Below are 24,795 nucleotides of genomic sequence, written 5' to 3'. Positions count from 1 at the left end.
CACAGTCAACAGGAGTCATTATGGTCTGTCTTGACAGTGTATAAAGTAGAGGAGCCTTAATTCAGAAAAAATAGACCATTTAAAAGATAGAATAGTTCCTTTGGAAGGACTATGTATTTTCCTGGAGATTAGACACAAAGGTATGTGTAAAGTCATCCATTTATTAGTTGCTATAATTTTGAATAAAAAGATTTAAAAAATAAATATTTTAAAGGCATCAAATTTTCTCCCTGTTTTGTGTTAACACTTTTCTGCTCTTTCAGCTGATACTTTAATGCTTTCTTTTTACTTATGTGAAGAAACGTAGCATTAACGTTTTAGGAAGAGGGTGTTTTACTTGGCTACTCCTGCAGTCCCTGGTGTAAAGCAGAGTTCATGGGCTGTTCATTGATTCTTATTTACTTACGTGCTTGACTGAAGGTGGAACAGGGTTACAGGAGATACACAGTGAGCATTGAAAGGACTGTTTGTTGCGATTAAGTATTTCACATGCTCATAAAAAAGAAGAAATGCTCCATTTTACTGGCATATCACTAACTAAAGGAGGGGTTACAGACTGGGGAGAAAAAGGGCAGCCTCCAAAATCTAGGCAACCATTTGTGTGCTCTTCGGTTTGTATCACTTGTTGCAAGCAAGAGATGTTGTTTGCTAGAGTAACCAAACCTTTTTTTTTCTTCCCTAGAGAGAATTCCAGTTCTCTTGGCGAAAGAATTGATGATTTCAGAAATGCATCAATTTGTTTGTTTTTAATCTTGCTGAGGTTTCCTGGGTTCTGGTTTCCAGGGAATTACGCATTTCATGCTCCCTTTGTGTTAAACAGAGGAGAAAGGGAGCTGCTACGTTAAGCACTGCTGGGCTGCAGTGGAATCCACAATTCCTCTCAGCAGTTTTTTGTTGGGAAAAGGGCGAGGAGAGCACACGGACATGGAGACGCGGCCACCCCCAAACGAGGAGCCTTTCCTCGCAGCGCAGCTTCTTCCAGGAGGGAAGCCGCCTTTTGCTAAGGTCTTCAAATGACGTCAGGGAAGTTCTGCAGGCATTGGGCAAAAACGCAGTCCTGAACTATATGGTTAAACATTAAATTTAAGTTTATGAGTGTCTTAATCAGACATAACTGGTTCTGGCTTGAAGGGAACATTTAAAGGGAAGGACATCTGGAGTAATGGGTGTAGAGACCCGTGGGTGGACCTGCCTCCTTACCAGGTCACTCTGTGGCCTCCAGTCGTCATGCTTTCACGTCTCCTGCTGGGAAGTAGGGCAATGACATTGCATATTCCATAGAAACACTTCAGTGTCTTTGTAGACTTGGCTAGTACAGAGGCTGAGATAATTCTGTATTTGTGACGGGTGATGGACGGTATGTAGGAAGCAACAGTGGGAGGAGAAGAGGGGAGAGGAATACTGAGCTCTGGGCAGAAAGCACGGACTGAATAAGCTGCTGACTTTGTGGCCACCCTTGTGCTAAGAGCTGAGTTAGGAAATGGTGAAGATCATAGGCCCGTTTAAGTGCCAAGTGTGGAAGGACTAAGAGTTCTCAAAGACGCCGCTGTGGCAGCTCGGTAGCATGCGGTGACCTCCCCTGGTAGCTGGTGACCATCAGCTGATGGTGTCCTGAAGCACTCAAGCTCTTGCTGCAGAAAGCATGCGAATGACCACGCTGGGCCAGGCCCAGGGTTTATCTGGCCTTATGTCCTGTTTCCAGAGATGACTAAGTGCTGTGCTGAGCAGGTTGTATTTTTTCCCTCATGCACAATACCGAAGGCCCAGGGTAGCGTATAAGAACAGGCAAGAGAGGAGTGATATTTCCGCTGCCTCCAGCAATTTGTGCCTTGAAGATTTCCTGAGCAGGAGGTTATGTCTTTAATAGCTCTCAATGGAGTTTGCTTCTGTGAACTTGTCCAGGCCTTTCTTGAACCCACATAAATTTTTAATACCCCCAGCATCCGGTGACAGGGAGTTGTGTGATTTTATTGCACGTTTCATGAAAAAAAGTATCTCCTGTGTTTGTTTAGAGCTGGCTTTTTGCCGGCTTTATTAGATACCCTTTTGTTTTGGCTTTGGGAGAGCCAGTCACCATTTCTGTAGCGGGTGCGACTTCGTAGAACTCTTACGTGTGACTCCCCAGCGGTCCTTCTCAGGATGAAAATTTCTAATGCATGTTTTAATTTCTGTAAGAAAGATGTTCCTACTGTTCCGTACTCTTGTTGTGTTTCTTAGTACCTCCCTTGGGTGTTTGAGGATGGGTTTGAGAAAATATCTTGGCATCATGTTGAAATGCAGAGCTAGCAGGGATTGATGAAGTGGTGTATATTTCTGGTACTTCTGGTTTTGTTCCTTTGTTGTTGTTTTTCTAATTCCTAAATTTTGATTTTTTTTTTCTGAGTCTGAGCATTAAGCAATAAAACCGTCTATTGTAATAGAAGTTATAAGACAAGATCTCATTCCTGGGTGATCGCAGTCAATTCAGAACTCATTACACATGCCGTAATATAAACAGTACTAGTACTAATGGATGCCAAGATTATGAATTAAAGGATATCACTCCACTAGGAAGATAAGGAAAGGATGTTGTCATGTATTCCTAAATCTTCTAGTGACAGGAAAGTAGAACAAAATTCCAAGTTTTAAAAGCTGGAGGAAAAAAAAAAGTGGTAAGTGAAACATGTTGAAGCTGAGTTGGTCCTTCTTAGAAGTTATTTGAATTAATAAAAATAAATGGTAGTGAAAGGTGAGGTCCTTATTTTGTCTACAAAGTTAATTTATGTTTTAGTAAAATAAATACGAATATATATATTTTTTCTAAATATATGAAAAAAATATGAAGAGCATCTTCCTTGAAATAGTTCTGTATATAGAGAGAAACTTAATCTGGTTACTAATTTTTGCAGTATTTCTTACTTGCTCTCTCTAGCTGAGTGGAATAAAACTGGAAAGTATGTAGGATACAAAAAGTATTTCAGACCTGTTAAAGAAATAATGTCACATGCAAATTAAAGTTAATGCCAAATTCCTTTGGAGCACTTGATTCCGGCAGCTGATGTGGTGAAACAGAGATCTCCAGTTGTGTGTCTCATAATTTAATGTTTTATGTGGTTTTACCCTTGTGAAAATATGTATACTTTGGTAACAGTTTTTCGAGTTTTGTGTACAGTGAGCGATTTAGTTTTAATCCTCAAAAGCATATCACAAGTCTCGTAGGTGCTTTCATGACTCTCATCTCTCCATATTCTGAATACCTTGCATATTTCCATATTTGAAAGGCAAAAGAGGATTTTAACTACTATATTAAGGCAGTTTTCTAAATTAAGCTGATGTTTTATATCTGTTCTTCCTGAGCAGTGAGAAATAATGAATCAGAGCGGTGGAACTGCCCAGGTGCAAGAAGCATCTTCGGGCCGAGTTCGGTGAAGACGTTCAGGGGCACTAACTTCAGGAGATAAAGCGTTGCCTGCTTGGGGGCTCAGTTCTGTCCTCGGGGTCTGGAAGTGCATGTTTGACTCTGAACCAAGTGTTACTCGCATCTGTGTGTGAGTGTGCATCCGTGTTTGTGAAAATAACACTATTGTGTGCACAAGCCATCGGCTGTGACGCTAGTGGCCTGATCAAAGGCATCTAATCAAGCGGTGTGTGCCTGAGATCTAAGACCTTAAGGAATTCCTTATGGAAAGTGTTTCATTTCCTTTAAAGAAAAGTGGTAGTATTTCTTTTTCTTTTCTTTTTTTTTTAATGAGCTAAATATACACCTTTCATTTTCCTTTACTTTTCTCCCCTCCCTCTTCTGCTCTTACCAGACACTTTACTGCCCAAGTGCAGAAAACTGCCAGGAAGGAGGGTGAGCAAAAGCTTCTGTTTCCCATGACCCTCAACTCTAATGTTGTTCCAAGAGCTCCCTACTTACAAATGCCTTGATAACTGCCTTCATTCCTTGCATCCCTCCCCCTCTGCTCAGCACACTCCAATCTGGCTGATCCTCCTGCTTTCTTCCGGGAACAGGGAAATCCACCTAACGCAAAAACCATTGCACATAAGTGCAGTCCAAGCTGTACTGGAGGAGTTCCTATAGCTGGAGATCTGCACATTAACAGTGTGAGAATTGCAGGGATTTGTTCTTGGTTTTCCTGGAAGCTGTTTGTTTATAGCTCCCGGTTCGTACCAGAACTGACCAACCCTGTTCTTTATTTATTTATTTTCTGAATACACATTTTGGCATGGGTAGTAATGGGGAAATCGCATGTCTTTATTTCTGCATGGCACAAATGCACTGATGTTGCCCACATAGTCAGAACTGTGTTCCTTATGAATGTGTGTTAGAACAGAGGCTTTAATTATTTTATTGAATCATATTGTTCTATATTGCTGTGTTTTTCTCTCACTATCTCTAAACAGAAGAATTTTTGAAATTTCTCTGAAAGCATTATTAGAACAGGGAAAACTGTATATTTTCAAATAGTATTAAAAGTCAGTCTGATACACTGTTATCTCACATTTCACCAAAAATCTGGAATTTCCCTGTTTTTTTCTGGTTTCTAGACAGGAAGTCGCTTTCTGCTATTTCAACCTCTGGCAGCATCTGGTCTTCGTTTTCCTGCCTTTCCTTTGTGGTCCTTCCCTGGCTGCTCACTAATAGCCTTCCCTGGGATGTGCCAGCAGGAGTGAGAAATGAGAGCAGCAAGCCCGATAACCCATCCTTCAAAGAAAGAGAGTGGGAGGAAAGACTGCCCAATGGATCCTGCTCACTGGAAAATGGTTGCAGTATTTTGGGAAATAAACATCCATGGAGTGAAGGAAGAATGTAGAAAAACATTTAAAAAAAAGAACCCGCGAAATCCCCAGGAGCATGAAACAGTATGTTGTGAGACAAAGCAAAATTACAGGGCAGAGAGTGTAAGAGCGTAGGATGGATAATAGAGTGGTCCAAAGTTATGCAGAGTAAAATCATCTAGAAGAATATGTGGAAAACTGAGAAAAAGAGGTTCCGTGGAAAAAAAGGGTTTACATTTTCTATTTTTTTTTTCCCCAGCCCTTTGGCTTGTGTGTATAATTTTACTTTTTCACAGCCCAGGATGGTTCTTTAGAGAGTTTATTTAAATTGCCATTGAAACAAAATGGAGATTGATTACATTTGTTAAGGGGGAGAAAAGGTATATGTGCAGTATTTTATGGTGGCCAAGCAGTTCCTTACACTGCATGTCCTTAAACTACTTTAGGAATCGATATGCTGTGACATCTGCCTTAATACTAGCAGTATCTGAAAGATGTTGTACACTTAGATCCAGGTGTTTAGAGCAGCCTTGTATTGCACTGAGTCAAGAAAGGTGATGCTGTTGGTAGTATTAATGCTCATATCCTTTGTATGGGTAGTGTAGAGTTAGTGTCTCACCAAGGCTGCCTGAACAGAGGGTTCATTTTCTGGGTCAGCACAAGAGCCTGAGTGTCACCGTGACCGGACTTGTTTCTGTTTGTGTGGTAAGTTAGAGACCAACCAACTCCGGGTGCCTCTGGCAAGGGAAGCAAAATGTACTGGAGAGTAGGCGGCCTGGGAGAGGAGAACAACCCTCAGCTGAGGTAGGGAACCTGACTGTCCAGATGAAGCTTGAAACAGAGGATTCCCAAAGAGGGTCAGGAATCATTCTTTAATGTGTGGTATAAGCAAAGAGCACCTTAGCTTTTCGGGTATGTTTTGTGTCATGCTTTATTGATCAGGAAGAGGTTAAAGAAAAGATAGGCTCTAAAGACTTGAGATCTTCTGATAAAGAGCCATGAAATACTGTTGGACACAAGGAAAATAATTGAAGGGAGTGAGCAATGATATGCTGATTTTCTTTTTTCTTTTCTTTTCTCTTCTCTTCTTTTCTCTTCTCTTCTTTTCTCTTCTCTTCTTTTCTCTTCTCTTCTTTTCTCTTCTCTTCTTTTCTCTTCTCTTCTTTTCTCTTCTCTTCTTTTCTCTTCTCTTCTTTTCTCTTCTCTTCTCTTCTCTTCTTTTCTTTTCGAAAGCAAGCTGGACATTCAGCTTGTTTTCATGGATATCTGTGTTTGTATGATTATGCAATAATAATAATAAAGACAGATTTATTCTTCTCTGATGTACATGGTTCTGTAGATATGGAAATCCATGCTGTGGATCTTGGATGAAAAGCTTACTGAGTGAAAATGAGAGTATTTGCAAAACTTGCATTGTATAGTAACGTTTTACTAGAGTATAATTTAGAAAAATATAATAATGTTCTAGCAATAATACTAATTTATACCCCAGAGCCAATTTTTATAATTTCAAAAGTAAAATTGAAACCAAATGCTCTCTGAAACTTTTTGCTCTATTTGTGGAAAATATTCAGAAAATTGCAATTGGTAGCAAAAGACAATTTTCCTTCTACTTTCAACTTTGTGATTAGTCACTTGTAAAGACTTTATTGTCGCATTAATTCTGTGAATTGGGTTTGTGATTAGATGGCTTAGAGCCTAGTAATTCCCAGTATAGTCGGTTTGCTTTCTAATCAAACGCAGCAATATCTTTGTACAGTCATATAAAGTAAAATATTGGGAAAGAAGGGATTTTGTAGCAATGAGGTAATGAGAAATAAAATAGAAGAATGTGGGCCTGTTGAAGCAAAACAGAATTATACCTTTTAAACATACCTTCGCAGCATTTTGCTATAGAGTGCTGTATGTTAGAGAAGCAAATTTGTAGTACCTGCAGGTTGGTGGCTACAGTCCATAGTGTAAGATCCATGTTAGCAAATACTGTTGGTTACATCTTAATTCTTTCACATATTTATTGCCATGCAAAGCCAAAATGAATTGGTCATTGTACGTTCTTTAAAGCTTAGCACACTAAACTAAAATTCACTTCTGTTTCTCTTATGTGAATAAAATTAGATTGCCGCATCTGCAGACTGCCTGAGACAGGCTGAGGAGAGAAATACTGAAGAGGGATGAAATATTATAGGTCTTGCCCTTTTGCTGTATTACATTATGTGGTTAAACAGCCCAGCTTTGGGGGAGCTCTAGTCTGATTTTTTTTTTTTTTTAACACAGCAAGTTTAAAGTAAAATACAAATGTGGCCTTAAAAAAAACCTGTTATCCAGTTTCCCTGTTCTGTTCTGGGGTGGCTGCTTCAAGAGTGTGGAGGAGCCAGTGCTTAACCATAGAAAAATGTGAAAAATATACAGAGATTTAAAAGCTTCTAAGGAGAGGAAGTTGGGACTTAAGATTTTAGCATGAATAGCTGTGAATTCTGTACAAGATACGGACTTCATAATAGCTCTTGCATCACAGCGTTAACTAAGTGGGATCCTGTTGTGTCAGATGAGGGGGATTTCTGTGTGCGCATGAGAATGAGAAATTAATACGCACGCTTTTCTCATGGAAACGTTCGTGGCTAAGCAAAGACACTGAGGAATTTCAGGCTGCTATAGTGTTTTATTTAACCCCAGAGGGATACAGTAATGCATGGAATACGTGTTGACATGTTCCGCGATGTCCTTTCCCTGGGGGTTGTGAGAAAGAAACCAACTTCCCTGAATCAAGGGCCAAACCTGGAGGTGGGGAAGCCGTGTGGGATTGCTGGGGGCGGCGGTTGTTTATTTTAGTTGGATGCTCTTGCTCTGCGCACTGCAAGCGGGCAGGGAATGCGGCCCAGGGAAGTGGGGGCAGATAAGGAGCTCATTGATCCCTGCTAGCGGGGCCTGGGGCGCTGCGGAGTCACCTGGGCGCCGGCGCCGCTGTCCTGCCTCCCATCGGGGTCTGTTCTCGGGTCTTTCTCTGCCGCCCGCATGTGTGAAACCCTCCTGCAGCAAGTCGGGAAGATGCGGTAGCTCGTGGTAGCTGGGTCTTTCTTTTGCCTCCCCCCCTTTTCTTTTTTTGAATGATGGTCAGAAAAGTTATTTTGATCCACAGATTAAATTCAGCTCAGCAATGAAAAATGGCTTCTACAAAGAGAAATGCCAGGGACAATATTCTGTGCCGTGGTGTTGGCTGCGGACCTCGTGCAGTGGGAAAGACTCGTGTTCAAAGCCGCTTTAAACTGCAGATGACAGGGGCTGTTTCAGCTGGTTATACAGATTTTGTGCTTGTGTGTGTCTGTGTGCATTTAAAAGGAACCTTAAGATGCATCTTATATTGCTTCCTAAGTATAGCTGATGTGATCCTGCCTTTGTGTTTTATGACTGACGCTATTTTATTAAGCTCTCTAAGAACTCCCTAAACATACAATGGAAGGACTGAACTGCGCTTTTGAGATATGTACCCCCATGCCTCATGTCACGCTTGTAGAGGTCTTACAAATTACCCCCATGTCCTTTCCTTTGGGCTGACCCACTATAGCCTAGTTTATGCAAGTGGAAGATTTTCGGTAAGCTGTAGTTGGCTAGTTAAGACAGTTGATTCCCTCTCTCCCAACCATTTAAAAATAAAACATAACAAAAAAAGAAACAAGACAGTAATGAGCCATGAAAAGTGGAAGGAGAAGAGGACTATGAAGAAAATACGTTTTAGTGGTGTTGTCTGAGTTAAGACCAACCTGCGAAACCGGGATTTTTAATGAGCCAGCCCTTGAGACAGGAAAACATTTGAAGTATAATGATGATGTACACAGTCTTGTATGATCAGTGCTTGTAGCTGCCTAATCCTTCTTATTTCCTAAACATAGCCATATTGCCAGCTGCTGCGTTTCCAGGCTGTGATGTGGAGAAAAGATGTCCCACTGCGTCTTGCTCTACTTGCAATCAAATTGACTGCAGCAAACACAGAAGCTGCTGAAGTTCAGCGCTTCTCAGTGGGGCGTTCTTGTTCCTCCAGCCTATTTCTGGCTGCCAGTGTAGCTGCCTCCTTGAAGTGCTTTTTTGTGTAAAATAACAAACCCAAGGTAATTCCCAGTTCATCTTCACAGTAAGGAAGCATATAATACATCATACAGCATCCAGGGAGTTGTGTTCCTTGTGAGTTTATTCCTGGATAAATAATGATGATAAAGATTTGTATTTGCAGTACTGAAAGCATTGTCTTTCCTTCCTCACCATTTTTGTCTTGTATAATTTGTATAATTTTCTTTAAACATTTCCTTGCTTCTGTCTTTTAGTGTTGTGATAGTGCTGCAAGACCTGCCCATAATAGCTGCTGTTTTACGGTAACAGCATCTCCATTGAATATCTCATTTTTTTCAGTGTTTATATAACTTAGAAAATAGTTTATAGAATAGAATTGTTTTATAAATTAGGAGTTCTCTGTGAAACCAAGAAAATAACTTTATTTTTAATGCATGAAAAAAAAAATAGCAGACCATTTTCGGGTATTGAAAAGGAGTAAAAGTCAATGAAACAGATGATTACCTGCATTTTAGCCTGGCATTTTATGAAGTGCTCTGGTAGTATCATGTGGTTCTTGCTCTGTTTTGTTTCTGTGTATTGCTGCTGGGTTTGGGTAGCTCGTGTTTCAGTAAGCTTGTGTTTCAGGGCATGCCCGAGTGAGATAACTCGTAAAATACAGGCCCACAGTGCCTGGTTAGTCATACCTGGTAGAGCAAACAAACAGTGCAAAGGTTTGAAACACCACATGTGACCACACTCAGCCTCCTTTGGCCTTTTACTGCCCCCAAACTCAGATGACTGATGAATTGCCTCTAATCCTGTAAGATCAGCCACCACCCCTCTACTTGTGCTATTTTGGAAGCCAAATTTAGCATGGTTTCAGGTCACCAGATACGCCGCTCCCATTGCTTGAAGACCAGTTTCCTGGGCTCCAGCTTGTGCCCGGGGGTTATTGGGCCCTGTTTAACCTCCCTGCCAGGTTCCAGTGCAGTTTTTCTTTATTAACCCTTTATTAACAGCATCAGGTGCTTGATGTCAATCGGGAAGATCTCCCCTTGCTAGAGAAGTCATCCTTCTAGGTAAAGCTGGTGGGGAGGCTTTGGCTCTGGTGTATTTCTGCGCACAGCTCCTTGTATGCCCTTTCTGGGATAGGGAAGTCAGTCCCTTGCATGTTTACCAGGCGTTTGGTTTTAGAGCTTGTTTACCACCTGTGTAAGGGGCTTGGGCTCTGTTCTTCCAACGGGCAGACGGGCAAAAATAAATGCTTGTACTTGCTAACACTTAAAAACCTCAGGTTTCTTTTTCTGTGGAACTTGATCCCTACTGTGGAGGGCTGTGCCAAAGCGAACGTGCTCCATTTTGCAGGTAATAGGGCTTTCAGGGAATAACATCCTTCACTTCATTACTCTGTTGCAAGGTATGATGCCCTCCTCCTCGAGGCTCCATCTAAGAGTTTGTTTATGATTTGCTTAACAGTTTTAGGACAGGAATGGGAGAGAACAACTCCAGTAATCCCAGGGACTGCATCCTCTTGTTTCTTTTTGGTCCCATATGCAGCAGGTCTTATCTGAAGGCTCAAATAAATCGATGAATTGCGGTTCACTTTCAATTCTCCTTTTTGGCAGTTTGAAATGAACTGAATCTTAAATGACGATTTTGCTATTCCTTTTTCTGCATTCTTATACTGATACTTGTTATTGTATATGTAATGCTGGCATTGGATATGGATATTACTTGTTTAAGCTGCAGGTGTCCTTTGTGGCTGCTGAACATGTAGTAATATTTTTCTCTCGATAAGTTTGAAGACAAGAACAGTTTGTTTTTGTCAAATTTCACAGAAAAAAAAATCCTCCTAGTCAATTAACATGATTCATCCTTTGTTAAAATGGGCAGCTCCATCTCAGTTATCTCCCTCCCATAACTATTCTCTTGACTGCCTGACTAAGCTGAACTGAGTCCCGCTTTGGAGCTGGGGGAAACAGGAAATGTAGGGTCCTGGTGAATACTGTAAGGAAAACAAAACAAAACAATGTTAACAAAAGATAAAATAGCCTACTAGAAATAACCTGCCCTGGCAACTGAAAAATTTCACGGTGTATTTTTACTTTTTCCCAAGCACCCAGAAAGGATGGGCTTTTTGAGTGCTTGCAGGACATGCACACAGCATGAATGTTACCAGTGGGACTCTGAGCATCTTCCTTCCCTGAGGATTAGACCTGTCCTGTCAGTCAATAAAGCTGATAAGCTTTTTATAGAAACTTAGAAGATCAATTGGCTCTGCTCCAAAGAGAGTTTCTTTTCTTGGCTGACGGAAGTAAGGGGCCCATATGGAGTCCACAGAAAGGGAGTATCAAGCCATATATGTTAGAATTTGAGTAAGAGGGGCTCTTGTAATTCTGAAGAGTTTGCAGAACATAAAAAGGTGATTTGCTTGGGGTGGTGATTTACTACCTTGCATCTGGAAGGCTATCAGGGATGTCAGGACACTAACATACAGGGTGATATATCACGTTTTGTAAAGCTGGGCAAAGTCTCTAACCCTTCTTTCTGCTCTCTTTGTCTTTTGTCAGGCCAAGGTAAGATGATAGCATTATTATTAGTCCCTTCTTGACTGAAGAGGCAGTGGCTCTTAAATCTGATTTAATTCAGTGTTGATGAATTAGTTAGGTGCCTTTACCTCTGAAATGGGACCTGTTGCACAGCCAGGCCTCTCTCTGGGATTGGATATTTTGTGCCTGAGTAAATTAATAATACCCCTGAGGAAGAAGTTCACAAGAAGAACTGATTCCATGGCTTGGTTCAAATTTGCTAGTTTGGCTGCGGTGTTGAGCCTTGGCTTCTTGCAGAATAAACTCCACTAGGTCCGAGCAGCTGCAGAGTAGGTTGTATCTTAATATGAAATCTAGTATTTCCACACTGTTAGAATAGATCTTACAGTGTCAGTAATCTCTAAATGAGATCATTTTGTAAAATTTTATAAAATAATGAGCTCTCTACTTTTAATTACATAGTTTCCATTTCCAAATTAGGATAAGGAAATACACCTCCTCTAGGCTGAACGTACACATTAGCGAAGAGGTGTGTTAACCCAGCGAAATGGATATCAGCATCTGGGTGTGACTAATCCAGGATATAAAATGGAAACTCCACCTTGCTTTTTTTTTTTTTTTTTTTTAATCATTCGTTTTCCTGTTCCTTGACATTTGTTCCGGTGAGCCTTGCACATGAGGAAGGGTGATAGGGGAGAGCCCGTGCCCCCTGGTTTCCTCTCGTGCTCACAGGGATGCTGGTCAATGCAGACAGTGGCTTCCTTGTCCTCTGGTCAAGGGAAATAGTAAATCTGAACTCCTGGTAGTGATAGATAATTTCAGTCATGCTTACATTACAGTATGTTTTTCACTGAAAAACACTGAAGTCATGTAATTCCTTTAGGCACAAATTCGTGTGCAACAGTTTATAAAAGGGTTTAGGTCTCTCTCTAGTAGCTTGCTGGAAGAGCCAACAGTAAAACTGTTTCTTCCACTTAAACTCAAAGCATCATGCTGCAAATACAAGTTAAAGTCTAGGTCTTTTGAACAGCTGTAGAACAGTTCATTACTTACCCATCAAAAGTATTGTATTGACATAAAACAGAATTTTACCTCTTTGAAAAAAAAATGTTTTGTTTACAGACTGTAGGAGGCACTTTCAGTGTTTAGTTTCTAATTGATTAATACATTTATAAATGTAATTTTCATGTATTTTGGAGTAGAAAATGTTTGGTTAAAATGTGTAATTCACAGGTTTGTGGATTGTTCCATGTCTCCTGGTGGAAAGTGTAGTGTATTTTGGCAACAATACCTAGGATGTTAGGAATGTACTGTAATGGAATTATAGTTATCAGACAGGTTCACCTAATAATTTGGATCTGTTGGATAATTAATTCCATTGCAGGTGTCAGCATGCTATGAAGGACAATGTCTGTCATGGATAAAACTGGAATTTATCCAGTTTATATAGGAAATTATTTGACCACAGATGTAAGAAAGCTTTATCATAGTGATATCTGCTCGTCTAAAGAAAAGACCAAAATTATTTCTGTGATTATTTTGCTACGCTGTATTTATGAATTTTGTTTGTTGGTGTGTGCGTGCAAATGTATTCAAGTTATATTCTGTGAAGTTTGCCATACCTTGGGGACCTTGAATGGGAAGACTGTGAACAAACCACACAAAGCCTTGCCCCAAGTGAAATGTGAAGCAATTCTGAATTTCTCTCTTTTGCTTTCTTGAATTTTAGATTTATCCATGGCGGTGCAAAAATTCTCACAGTCCCTACAAGATTTCCAGTTTGAGTGCATTGGAGATGCCGAAACTGATGATGAAATTAACATTGGTGAGTACCTGCTCTGCGCTTTTTGCAGGGATGTTTTGTGTTGTTTCTTACATATTTGTTAAAACTATTTTAATGGGGCAGTTAATGGTTTCAACTTTAATGGAACATATAACAAATGCTAAAAACTTTCAATAGGCAGAGACTATTCCAGACTTTAAAAATACATGATGGAATATTGTGTCCTCGTGACTTACCTCGGTTCATGGTAGTTCGAAATATTGTTGAGTCAACTGCAAGGACTCTAAATAATGCTACTATTTTTGAGTTGCTGCCAGTTTTCTTTGGGATGCAAATTTCCTGTGAAATAACCTGCAAAAGAAAGGAAAAGAAAAAAGTGAGATACAAGAAATATTTAAGAGTCTAAAAGCAGGAATGTTTTCTTTACAACTAGTGCATTCCTAAGTGTATAGTTGTTTGATTTGGGGCCAGTAAATATACTAGCTGCTTAATGTTCCTTTTCTTGTGCATACTGAGAACTTCTGCATTTGCAAAACTGAAGACGTCTTGAACACAGCATGTCTTGAACATTGCTCTCCTCTAATATCCTCAGAATATTCCATGCCCAGCACATGTAATCCTGGAAGCATATCCTGAGTATACCTTGTTCTGCTGTGTGGGTATTTGTGCCTGACGGAATTCAGGAATGCTGGTAGTCTTTACTCCATTGGCGCAGGAAGCAGCAGTTGCAGGACGCTCTCAGGCAGTAGCGCAGCAGCGGGAGCATTTTCAGCTCCCTCTCATAAGAGACCTGGATTCTCACCTGTCTTCAGATGGAGGCTGTCCAATACCACATAGCTCCTGTGTCTCTTCCAAAATATCTGAGAGGAAGAAAGGTGTTTGGCTAAATAACTAATTTGGCAGTGCAGAGGACATGAAATTCACAGGATGTGACTCTCTAATTTTTTTTTAATAGTCTTCATAATGCAGAGAGGAAACGGGGATTTGGGCTTTTCCAAGTTTCTGTTTGTGTAAACCATTTTAAGTCTTCTCTCCCTACAGTATTTCCCTTCTTGTGGTTGAATTACCTAATCACCGAGCAGGAGATCTAAGCTGCTTTCTTCCACAGCCAAGGTGGAGATTGCCTAATCCTCATTTTATTAAAATATGATAGCTAGGAATGTCCTTGGGTATGGCTGGAAATGTTCTGGGTCACTGTCTTCCATTAAGTCTGTTTAGAGGGAAAGGGAGGGCAGGGGGAGAGGAACCAAGTGTTTTTCCTCCCTCCAAACTGCCAGTGATGAGCATAAATCCATGAGAGATGATGTTTCAGATACGTCCTCACAATGAAAGCTTTGCTGGATCTCAGCCTGCCATATTTCACCTCCATGATAAAGGAAGTCATTTGCCTCCTGTTGTATGTTAGCTTGCATTTGTAGTTTGAAGATACAGCTTCTCTGAATCCAGATGCTGAAAAGCTAGAGACTGTCATACTGTGTTCTAACACTTGATTGCATTGTATCTTTTATCCCTACATCCTTAAAACTTTCCTCATTTTGCAGGTAGGCTTTTTTCCTCCAAGATTTTTTAATGGTCACCCAACTTATTAACTGCGACACTCAATCTGTTCTGCAAAGCATGACTTATTTTTTCAAACTGCAGCTCCTTCACCAAACCAGAAATGCATGCCTTACAGCTATTGCGGAATGTGTGTGCTCTGTGTCATGGCAGCACTCGGGAAAGAATGCTTGCATATTAATAAATGTTGGGTAAGATCCCAATGGACATAATGGCATTAATTTAAGTTTTCTGAAGTATATACAGGCTTGCTAACAAGTAAAGGTCATGTTAATTGCAGTGAAACTTTTTTGTGTGTATTAACAGATCAATAGGGAATTAAGAGCCAAGTGATACCTGGCAGAACTTTACAAATTCCTGTGGGAAATTTCTCCTAATGAGCAACAAAGAACCGGAAAGTAATAGTGAGTTTTTAGGATGAGAAGATACTGATTTTTCGTTCCTTAGTTTTTCAGTTTTTTTTTTTTTTTTACGTTTTTTTGAAATAAGCCAAATGTTTAATCAGCTAATGAAGTTTTATCTGCCTTTAAGAAATTAGTAACAGAAATAATACTGAGATCATAAAATGGGAAAATGCTTTAAAAGCTCTTGGAGTGTATGCCAATCATAAGTCTGCTGATATTTAGAGGTTATGTATTTTTACTAATTGGCAGATGAATTGATTAATGTTTAGAAACTGGTGGCACTGAAATTAAGCAGAGGGAGCAATTGAAAGCCTTGCAGTCTAGAGTCTCTGTACAATTCCTGAACTCTCAGCAACTTTTAAGTTTTTTTTAATATTCATTTACTCAGTTTATTAAGATTAGTGTTTGAAAATTGTTAATATGATTTTCTAGTTAACAACTGCAGTAGATGTTACCTATGTCATACAAACTGGTTTCTCAAATAGCAACACATGGTGATGCCATTATATTTTTGAAAGCTGCTGTAGAAATATGAGGGGTACACTGTCTGAGAAATCAGTTTTTGTATGTGAATTTTATTCCTCTGTACATTTCTAAGCTTCTAAAATGTAGAAATAAATTCTTATCCAGGGCCATAAAGTACTATATTATAATTTAGTGTATGCACCACTTTGCTATTATCTGTGATTTATTGCTAAGTAATTACATATTACAAGTAAGTCATATGTTTATGTATTTTTTGGCATTCTGCATAATATCTCTTGTCTGGTATTATCTGATAGATTTATCTTTTGCATATTTTTTGCATTTAAACTAAATCTCCAATATCTCGAAGTTGCATGTTCTTCTTGAATTTGGTCACTAAGTATTTTTTAAAGACAAAAAGATTTTGAATTTAAAGTAATTAAGGACAACCAGGACTTTCATTTTACTTGAAACTTAAATGTAGAAAAGACAAGGCATTTTATTGTTTAGACATTAAACAGGCATTTAAAACTATTTAGGAAAAAACAGAGTTCATGGAGCTTGGCAGCTGATTTATTTCACTTGGAGCTTCAAAGAACGGATTTGTAGCATTTAAAGAAATCGTTGCCTGATGGATTGTCATGTGTATCAAAGCAGCTTAAAAGAGGAAAAGGTAAACTGACAGGAATCAAATCCAAGTCTAATAGAACTGGAACGATGCTATGTGCTCTTATAGCATAAGCCTCAATTTTCGGTCTCCCTGAAGTAGTGAGCTAGCATTTGCCCATATCTTTACATCCCCAACAAACTGGTCATCATCAAATACAGCCTTGTATAGATAAATCACAGAATGGTTGAAGTTGGAAGGGACCTCTAGAGATCATCTAGTCCAACCCTCCTGTTCCAGCAAAGACATGTGCATGTGTCACAGGGTGGCATCCAGGCAAGTTTGGAAGATCTCCAGAGAAGGAGACAACCTCTCTGGGCAGCCTGTTCCAGCGCTCTGTCACCCTCACAATCAAGAAGTTCTTCCTCACACAGAGATGGAACTTCCTGTGTTTCAGCTTGTATCCATTATCCCTTGTCCTGTCACTGGCCATCACTGAGAAGAATTTGGCCCCGTCCTCCCTACATTCTCCCCTCGAGTACTTATTCATATTGATCAGATCTCCTCTCAGTCTTCTCTTCTCCAGATGACACAGGCCCAGCTCGCTTAGTCTTTCATCATTAAGATAGATGCTCCAGTCCCTTAATCATCTTCGTGGCTCTGCTCTGGACACTCTCTAGAAGCTCCACACCCCTCTTGTCCTGGGGAGCCCAGAACTGCACCCAATACTCCAGACGTGGCCTCACCAGAGCTGAGTAGAGGGGCAGGATCCCCTCCCTCCACCTGCTGGCAATGCTCCTCATGATGCAGCCAGGATCCCATTGGCCTTCTTGGCCATGAGGCCACATTGCTGCCTCATGCTTAGTTTGTTGTCAACCAGGACTCCCAAATCCCTCTCTGCGGAGCTGCTTTCCACCAGGTCAACCCCTAATCTGTCCTGGTGCCTAGGCAGAACCCTGCCCTTGTCCTTGTAGAACCTCATGAGGTTTCTCTCTGCCCAACTCTCCAACCTGTCTAGATGCTTCTCAATGGCAGCACAGCCCTCTGTAGTGTCGGCCACTCTACCCAGTCTGAATCCTGCTCTTTGGGTTCCCTTCTGCCTTTCTCACTTTTTCTAAGAATGTTCTTTATCCTATCTGTGATTGTGCAGCCCAGTGAGAAGTTTTACAACAGTTTCCAGGGATGCTCTGATTTGTTTTGTACATAAACACTCTATATGGTGGCACTTAATGTACTGATTATGTTCCAAAGATTATAAAATATTTCTATTACAGGCTTAGTGTTGGAAACCGACCCTAGTATGACCTTTTGAACAAAGCTTCTTCTGTCAGAATTTCATCATTCTGCAGATAGTATGAATGCCTGGTCTAAAATAGCGCAAATAGATATTACAAAGTTAACAAGCCAGAAGTTACTGATTTTTTTCAGTCTTAAATCTGTGATTCTGGACAGTGTGACCATGGTGGGAGGAGCAGAAAGAAGGGATTTGGTAATATATTTCTGTTTTGCTTTATTCTTTTATTAGAAAAAAAGTGCACCTTTCCTAAAGAGACTGAAAATAAAATGCGAAGCATTATTGGGAAAGTACTGTGTACAGTATTGAAAATTTTCCTGAAAATTGCAGTTTTGAGTTCAGCCAGGAATGTTACTTTAAATAGAAAAGAATATGCTTCCATTTTGAAAAGAAAAATTTTGCTCCTCTAGAAGAATTTATTTTATATAGATTTTGGGTTGTTTTTTTTGAAGGAAATACCAGATTTAACTACTAAAAGCAACATCATTTTTTTGCTCTTTTTGTCAACCTGAGCTATAATAGCCTTCAGTTTAATGTGCATTTCCTGCAACTTGTGCATTTTTAGATACTCTCTTTATACAGGTCATCAGTTCCAATATACAAATCATGCAGCTTTTTTTTAAAGCTTCATAACAAATTCTGCATACACAGAATTACAGCAGCATTCTTAGTATTTGCACAAATCCACCTCATATTTAACTTACTGTTTTCGCTCTATTTCCTTCTTTTATTCCTTTTTTTTTATAATTTCTTTAGGTTATTTTTACAAATGTTTTTATTATAGATCTTTCTAGAAGAAAAATTTCTATTTATTTGTGACTGTGCCTTCTTGTATTCTTTCCACATTGTTGCAAATTACAAAAATTTATCTACTTCTCTTTATAAAAACTTGGAGGTTTGATGTGTTCATTTCAGAATTGGACACTTTGTGCACAGTTTGTAACATGTTCTGTTTTCTTCCTTGGATATGGAAGCTAACTTATTCCTCAAATCAAATACATGTTTTTTCCAAAATTATGGACATCAAAGGATTCATGCTGAAGCCTTTTCAGATCTGCCAACAAAGTGGGTTTAAGACAGAGTGCTTCCCAGCTTTACTAGCTTTTTTTCATCAAAAAAACACGTGTTCATGGATAATTGTCAGTGTTGTCTCTTCCTCTGTTTTGCAGCCTGTGGGGCAGCATGTGATCTGCAGCCTTGCTCACTGCTATGAGAACATGGATATTGGCTCCAGTAACATGTGACTCAAGCTGTAATTTTTTTGTGCATTTGAAAAGTTATGCAGAAAGTGACACCTATGAAACAACAATAACACAATGAATTACAGTGATTAATTAATGCAACAGAAACAACATTATAGCAAAGACTGTTTTATCCTATTCTGCTTGTGTTTTCTGGGTTGTGAACAATGCAGATGAAGCAATGTACTAAATGCTGCTCAGTGGACTTCTGACATTGTGCTATCTTGTTTCTTTAAGAAGGTCTTGTCTATTTAGTTGGTATCAGGAATTGTTATAAATTGCTATGTTTTAGTATGAATAGTGTAAGGCTTTCCTGCTCAGAATTGAAAGTAATCAAGAGAAATACACATTCTGCTTTTTCTTTTTAAGTCCCCTATGCCAGGATAAAATCGAAGGTTGGCCCTGAGAGCATTTTATTTTAATATCTGTTTTTTCATTAGACTCTACCATTTAGGGAGAAGCCCTGAAAGACGTGAGTATTTCTCTGTGTGCTTGTTAGTTTTGCTTTTGTTTTTTCCTGTAATCAGAAATGGTTTCAGGGTTGTGTTATGACAGATGCTTCAAGAAGCATCAGATGTTCCGTTTAGAAATACAATGGGATTATGAAGCTTTGTAAAATTATTATTATTAATTGAGGCACAAGGAATAGGTCAGATGTTCTAAAATATGTTTTCTTCCCTTGCTGGAGCAGTTTTCTGACCGTGCTGCTAGCAGTTGGGGCTCATATGATCTTTACTGATTCACATTCCAAATCATTAATGGGGCGATAAAATTGCTGGTAACCAGCCATCTGCAGAGTGGTTAATTCACCAGGCAGTTGTGTTGTGTATACAGCACCTTCGTTACCAGGTGAACTTTCAGAAATCTGCTAAAACATGCTAGAGATGGAGAACTCTTTAAGGGAAGAAAGAACTTTAATAACTTTTTTTTTTTCCTGCTGTTCAAATTGCTGTGTTCATAAGGCCTTCTTGTCGAGCATGCATGCCAGAAGCTGCCAGTCTTCTCTGCTTGCATTCTCTTCTCTTCTCTGCATCCACATGCCTAACGCTTTCGAGGTAGCTGCTGTGTGCTCTCTTCAGGAGCCTGTTAGAGGATAACACACTCTCATTCTAAGCGATAGAAAGAGAGATCTGCATGGGGAACTGTGTCTAAAACTATGCAAATAAAAGAAAAATTCGGAAGGTTTCCCCCATCTCTTGTAAAAATGTAAAAGGCTCTAAAATCCCCTTTTTTAATGGAATAGATTATGCACAAAATGCTCTATTGAAAAGAAAAGAAAAAAAACAGTGAAGAATATTATAGGAGAGTTATGCCTTCATAAAGCATGTGCAGGCAAATCTTGACACAGGGGCATTGCAGTCTCAAAGTTAGAATGCTGGCTCTTTTGGAGCTACTTGGAGGCTGATCAGGAAGCAGCTGCCAAGCTGGCCATGATCTCAAGCCAGTATATCTCCATTTATTGTGCCATGACTTCTTGAATTTTCTGGGTGTTTCACATTTAATTTTTTAAATCCGTAGTCATCTACCATCTGTCTCACTTTGACCTTATTAACCCACTTGGGCATTCAAGTAGGCTCTTACTAGAGTTAATACTCTACATTGAATTGCACTGATTTTCCATTTGTAACCAGTTTTCTGGATGGCATTAGGAAATGCCTGGAACAGGCTGTCCAAGGAAGTGGTGGAGTCCCCATCCCTGTCAGTGTTCAAGAAACGTGTAGATGGGGCACCTGGGGACATGATTTAGCAGTTATGGTGTTGAGAGGCTTACGGTTGGACTCGATGTTCTTGAAGGTCTTTTCCAACCATAATGATTCTTTGATAACTAAACTGAGAATTCCAGGGGCTCGGCTATATTGCTGCTTTATAGACCGAAGAAAAGAGGAGGATCTTGCCCCGCCTTGAGGGTGGAGTTCTGGGAGCAGATTTTGTTAGCATGGGCATCATCCTGGTAACTTTATTTTTTTTCTTCAATGCCTGAATGTGTTGGCCTTGTGGAGCACATCAGAGACAGATTTACTAAAAGTGTTTTTTTCAGATGGATGGGAAAGGATTGAATCCTGAAGTAGCATAGAAGGCTATTTGGGATTGATTTTGAATTTCCACAGAAACATTGCATACTGTTTTTCCTTATTAATTACCTGTCCAGATTTGCCAGATTTGTTTGTTTGTTTGCTCTGTTTTGTTTTTGTTTTTTTTTTTCTCCCTAGTTGGAAGGAAAAAAATTAAACTTCTCTTTTTGGGTGACCTTCAGAGCAACTTTGCCTAAGCCACCTGTGAGAACAGAACAGATTTGTTTGTTACTCCTCTTGGACTATTTTTATCTGCAGAAGTTAAGCAGAAACATATTCAAGATGTAAAATGTCTGAAATATTTGTTTAAAATCTGTTCCTACCATTATTTTTACCCCCATTGCATGTTTAAACAAATGCCACCTTTACTCAAAACACTGTTGTTGTTTTTGCTTTTTCTTTTTTGTCAAAACCAAGTAATGAGAGATCTTACATTAGTGCTAGTGTCCCACAGAGGCTTCAAAACTGCAGCTGCGCCAGAAGAAAGAGGTTGGTGTTTGTCAATCCAACCCACGGCTGTAGAAGATCAAATTATGCTGGTAAAGCAGGAAATAAAAATAATGTTGCAAAAGGCTTTTATCTATGCAGAAGGAAAAGTCCTAGGCTGTTGATTTCTTTTTCTCCAAGGTGCACAGCAGAAGGTTGTTGAGATTTCTGTGCTTCGTTCCCTGTTACCTTTAAGTGCTTATTCAAATGGCAGGAATTAGCCAGGGGTGGCTGATTCGGTTCCCTCCCTTCCTGTCTGCTCTCCATTTCTCTCCTGGCAGGAGTAGCTGGATGCGAAGCAGAGGAGCTGCTGCAGTTCCCATGCTGGTGTGTTGAGAGAGGCTGAAATTAGTGCCATTTCCTTCTGATGCACAGGACAGTGAATGCTGATGTCTTGAGCCTGATGCAGGTGATGGACAGAAATAGCTTTAACTATCCTGGTGCATTCTGCTAAGTAGATTAAATGAGTAACATCTGATCTGAAAATGGAATAGGCAAATATTTGTCAATTGACCCTATTGATGCCTTTGACCATGCCACTGGTCAAAGTGAAGCATCTTTTTTGTTCCTTATTATTATATTAATTATATAAACTCTTGTAGATGCTTCCTGCTTCATCATCCTTATTCTATGGCTTTAATCCTCCTTCCTCCCAGCCTAGTTATTGCCCAGCTCCATGATTCCTTCTAGAGCTGGGGATCCTGGTGGAAGTATCACACCATGAATGTGAATGCCTGTAGGGGGAAAGTTACAGCCTGAGGCCTAGAGAATATTCCTACAGAACTGGTTTGGAAAAAATTGTTAGGGAAATGTCTACTCTTGCTTCTCATAATGTACTTGCTCTATTGGTAGGGTATAATGCTTTAAAGTTGTCAAGTTAGTACATCTCTTGAGCAATAGGCACACATTTTCAAGAACAGGTAGTGGTTTGATCAACTTAAGTGTTTATCTTTAGGCTTGAACAAATCAGATGAGGAATTGGTATTTTCTTAAACCAGAACCCTTTCAAAAGTTAAAGTTTAGCAACACAGGATGTCCTTAAACACTTTGTAGGCCCAAATTCAACAAAGCAATTATGGCAAACTGAATGTTTGCAGTATTTGTTGATGTTGTTCATAATTAAAATGCTTCACCATTCAAGTAATAAATGCAATGAATTTTACAAAATGGAAAAAAAAGTATTAATGATTCTCAGCTGCATTCTGCATTATATTACTTTTACTTCCTCTTATTTCAGCACCCACATAGAGCCATAAAGTCCTGGCTTCTTCCCCTCATCTGAAGTGTGGATGCGCCTCTGAAGAATCAGAGATCTGGCAAGCTCAAAGCGTAGTCGTAATTACTTCTAATCCCAGTGTTTATGGAATGCTAGGGTTGAGTATAACATTTTCTATTCAATGTTATATATTCCCCATTGCTGCCAGTCCTTATTATCTTATTATTTATCTGTTTAAAAAGAAGTATGAAGTAGCAGTTGTTTTCTTAATTAATATTAATGATTTGTGTTTCTGGTCAGTTTATATCATGCTCCTTTCCAGGGAGATTTTGCAGAGGAGGGGGAGGCAGGGGAAAACAGCAGATGGCTGCAAGAATCTCTGACTTAACCAGAATCTGCCTTTGATCTTATCTAGTCCTGAATATCCAGGCCCGTGGTTTTCAAAGCTCATCTTTCTATGACAGGCCTTGGATATCAATTGGCAGTGGAGAAGCCTGATCTGTTCAAGTCAAAGGTTAATAATTAATTTAGTTAAAGATTAATTCAGACATGATGGACTTTTAACATATACAAAGTTATGCCACTGGATGCAACAGGGGCCAAATCAAGCTGGTGGTGTTTCAAAGGATGTCCCCAAGAACTCCCGTGCACAGAAAAGGGTGACTAGTGACACCACATGAAAATCGCTTCATTGCCTGTTGCACCAAGGGTAATGAATTAAATGTTTGTTCTCCTGCCCTGTTGAGCTATGCAGCAAAGGTGCCTTGGCCCTGGGGCTGCCTTTTTGTAGGGCTCCACCAGGTGGAAACAGAGGCTGATTCCTCTTTTGATATCAGCTGACAGGTGTGATGATTTTAAAGCCTTTTTTGTTATGGCATAGAAATAGAGTTTCATAGCGACCCATTTGCTCAAACAAATACCTATTTATTCCATTAAAACATTGTGGAGATAAAAGACTTACATTTTCAGTCCAAGTGTATCTGGGTAGTGGCTAGACCCAGAAGCCTCCACTCCCCTGTAGGAATATTACAGGAAAGGGAAAGTCAAGAAATGGCAATGCACTAATTTGTGAAAGGGCTTTTATGAAGTGATTTCTGTGTGGGCATGTGGCCGCATGGGATTATCTGGGAGATCCTTATAGTGCCATATTGCCCACAAAGCAGAAGACATTTAATAACAGACGATTATGGAATACTTTGCCTTTATTAGGTAGTTTTCCTTGTGGATCTGGACAAGAATCAGAGAAGGCCCATGGAACCAGAGTTACTAATACAGGAGCCAACATACCATTCCCCATTAGTAGCTTAAGGGCTGCCCTCAATAAAAACAGTGGCTAAGCCCATATTGATATTGCCAGAGCAGCCGGGTAATTTTTCAGTGCTTTTGAAAATCCTGCCCTTAAGTGTGTAATTTCTGTGATTTTTTTTTCTCAAAACTGCTGATATTTTGTGGCAGTGAGATTAAAGACGATTATCAGTGAGATGTAAGAGAAAATCAAGCAGGTGGCTTCCTCCTCCCCCAATAAAAACCTACCGTGACAGTGGCTTGCAAGGGTGATTAACCAGACTAAGCCACAGTGGGACTAGGTCACTCCTGCGGTTCGTGGCGGTTGTGTATTGTGGGCAGTAGCTCATAAATGAACACTGTATGTCAAAGCTGAGTTAATAGAGCCAATCTCTCAGCACTAATGCCATATTGTCATGTTTCCCCACTGCTATTTCCACAAATTGTAGTAGAAATGGGTCCATGCATTTCGAAACAAGATTTGCCTCTCTGACTCAGGTTATGTCCTTCTGATGCGCTGCATATGTAACTTATGGAGAGAGGAGCCCACCTTTGCGAACTTAGTTGCTAGATGCTATTTCTGTGTCAAGATACCATGTTTTAGGGGAGATTCTGTAGACTAGTAGACGTCTATACTGGGATTTTTATTCCACAGCTCCACTAACATTGTATATTCTGTGTGTTTTCAACTAGTGTTTAGGTTCACATGCTAGTGTTTCAGAGTCTTTGATGGGGTGAATCAATATGTTGTTGCTCTTGGGTGGTTTTCTTGTTGCCCAGCCCTTTCAGACTGTAAACTGCACAGACAACAAATAGTATTTGGCTTTGTGCTTGTAAGCCCTGCCATAGGGCACTGCTATTTTAGGGTCACGTCTGGGCATATGCAGTGAAAACAAAGTTGTAGAACAGCAGCTGATGCTCATAGTCAGGTCAAGTCTAAGGCTCAGGTACTGACTCTTTGGAATTAATTTCCAAATGTAGTTTATAAGAAAATTCTATTTTGCATTTGCAAAATAGAAAGTAGATAAATCT

General features: G+C 39.8%; 1 protein-coding gene across 1 annotated transcript in view; it reads left to right on the top strand.

The window, feature by feature from the left end:
* ARHGAP42 (Rho GTPase activating protein 42) overlaps positions 1–24,795 on the top strand; it is a 139,883-nt gene that overhangs the window by 15,813 nt on the left and 99,275 nt on the right. The window contains exon 2 of the mRNA XM_088522332.1: positions 13,084–13,179. Within this exon, the coding sequence (XP_088378458.1) occupies positions 13,084–13,179 (96 nt within the window). The remainder of the gene's footprint in view (positions 1–13,083; positions 13,180–24,795) is intronic.

This window comes from Tinamus guttatus, unplaced genomic scaffold (genome assembly GCF_059628265.1).
Source record: "Tinamus guttatus ecotype Peru unplaced genomic scaffold, ASM5962826v1 Tinamus_guttatus_pri_ptg000150l, whole genome shotgun sequence".
Lineage (NCBI taxonomy): Eukaryota > Metazoa > Chordata > Aves > Tinamiformes > Tinamidae > Tinamus > Tinamus guttatus.
Note: the sequence above shows the minus strand (reverse complement) of the source record. Positions and strands in the feature narration are given on the sequence as shown.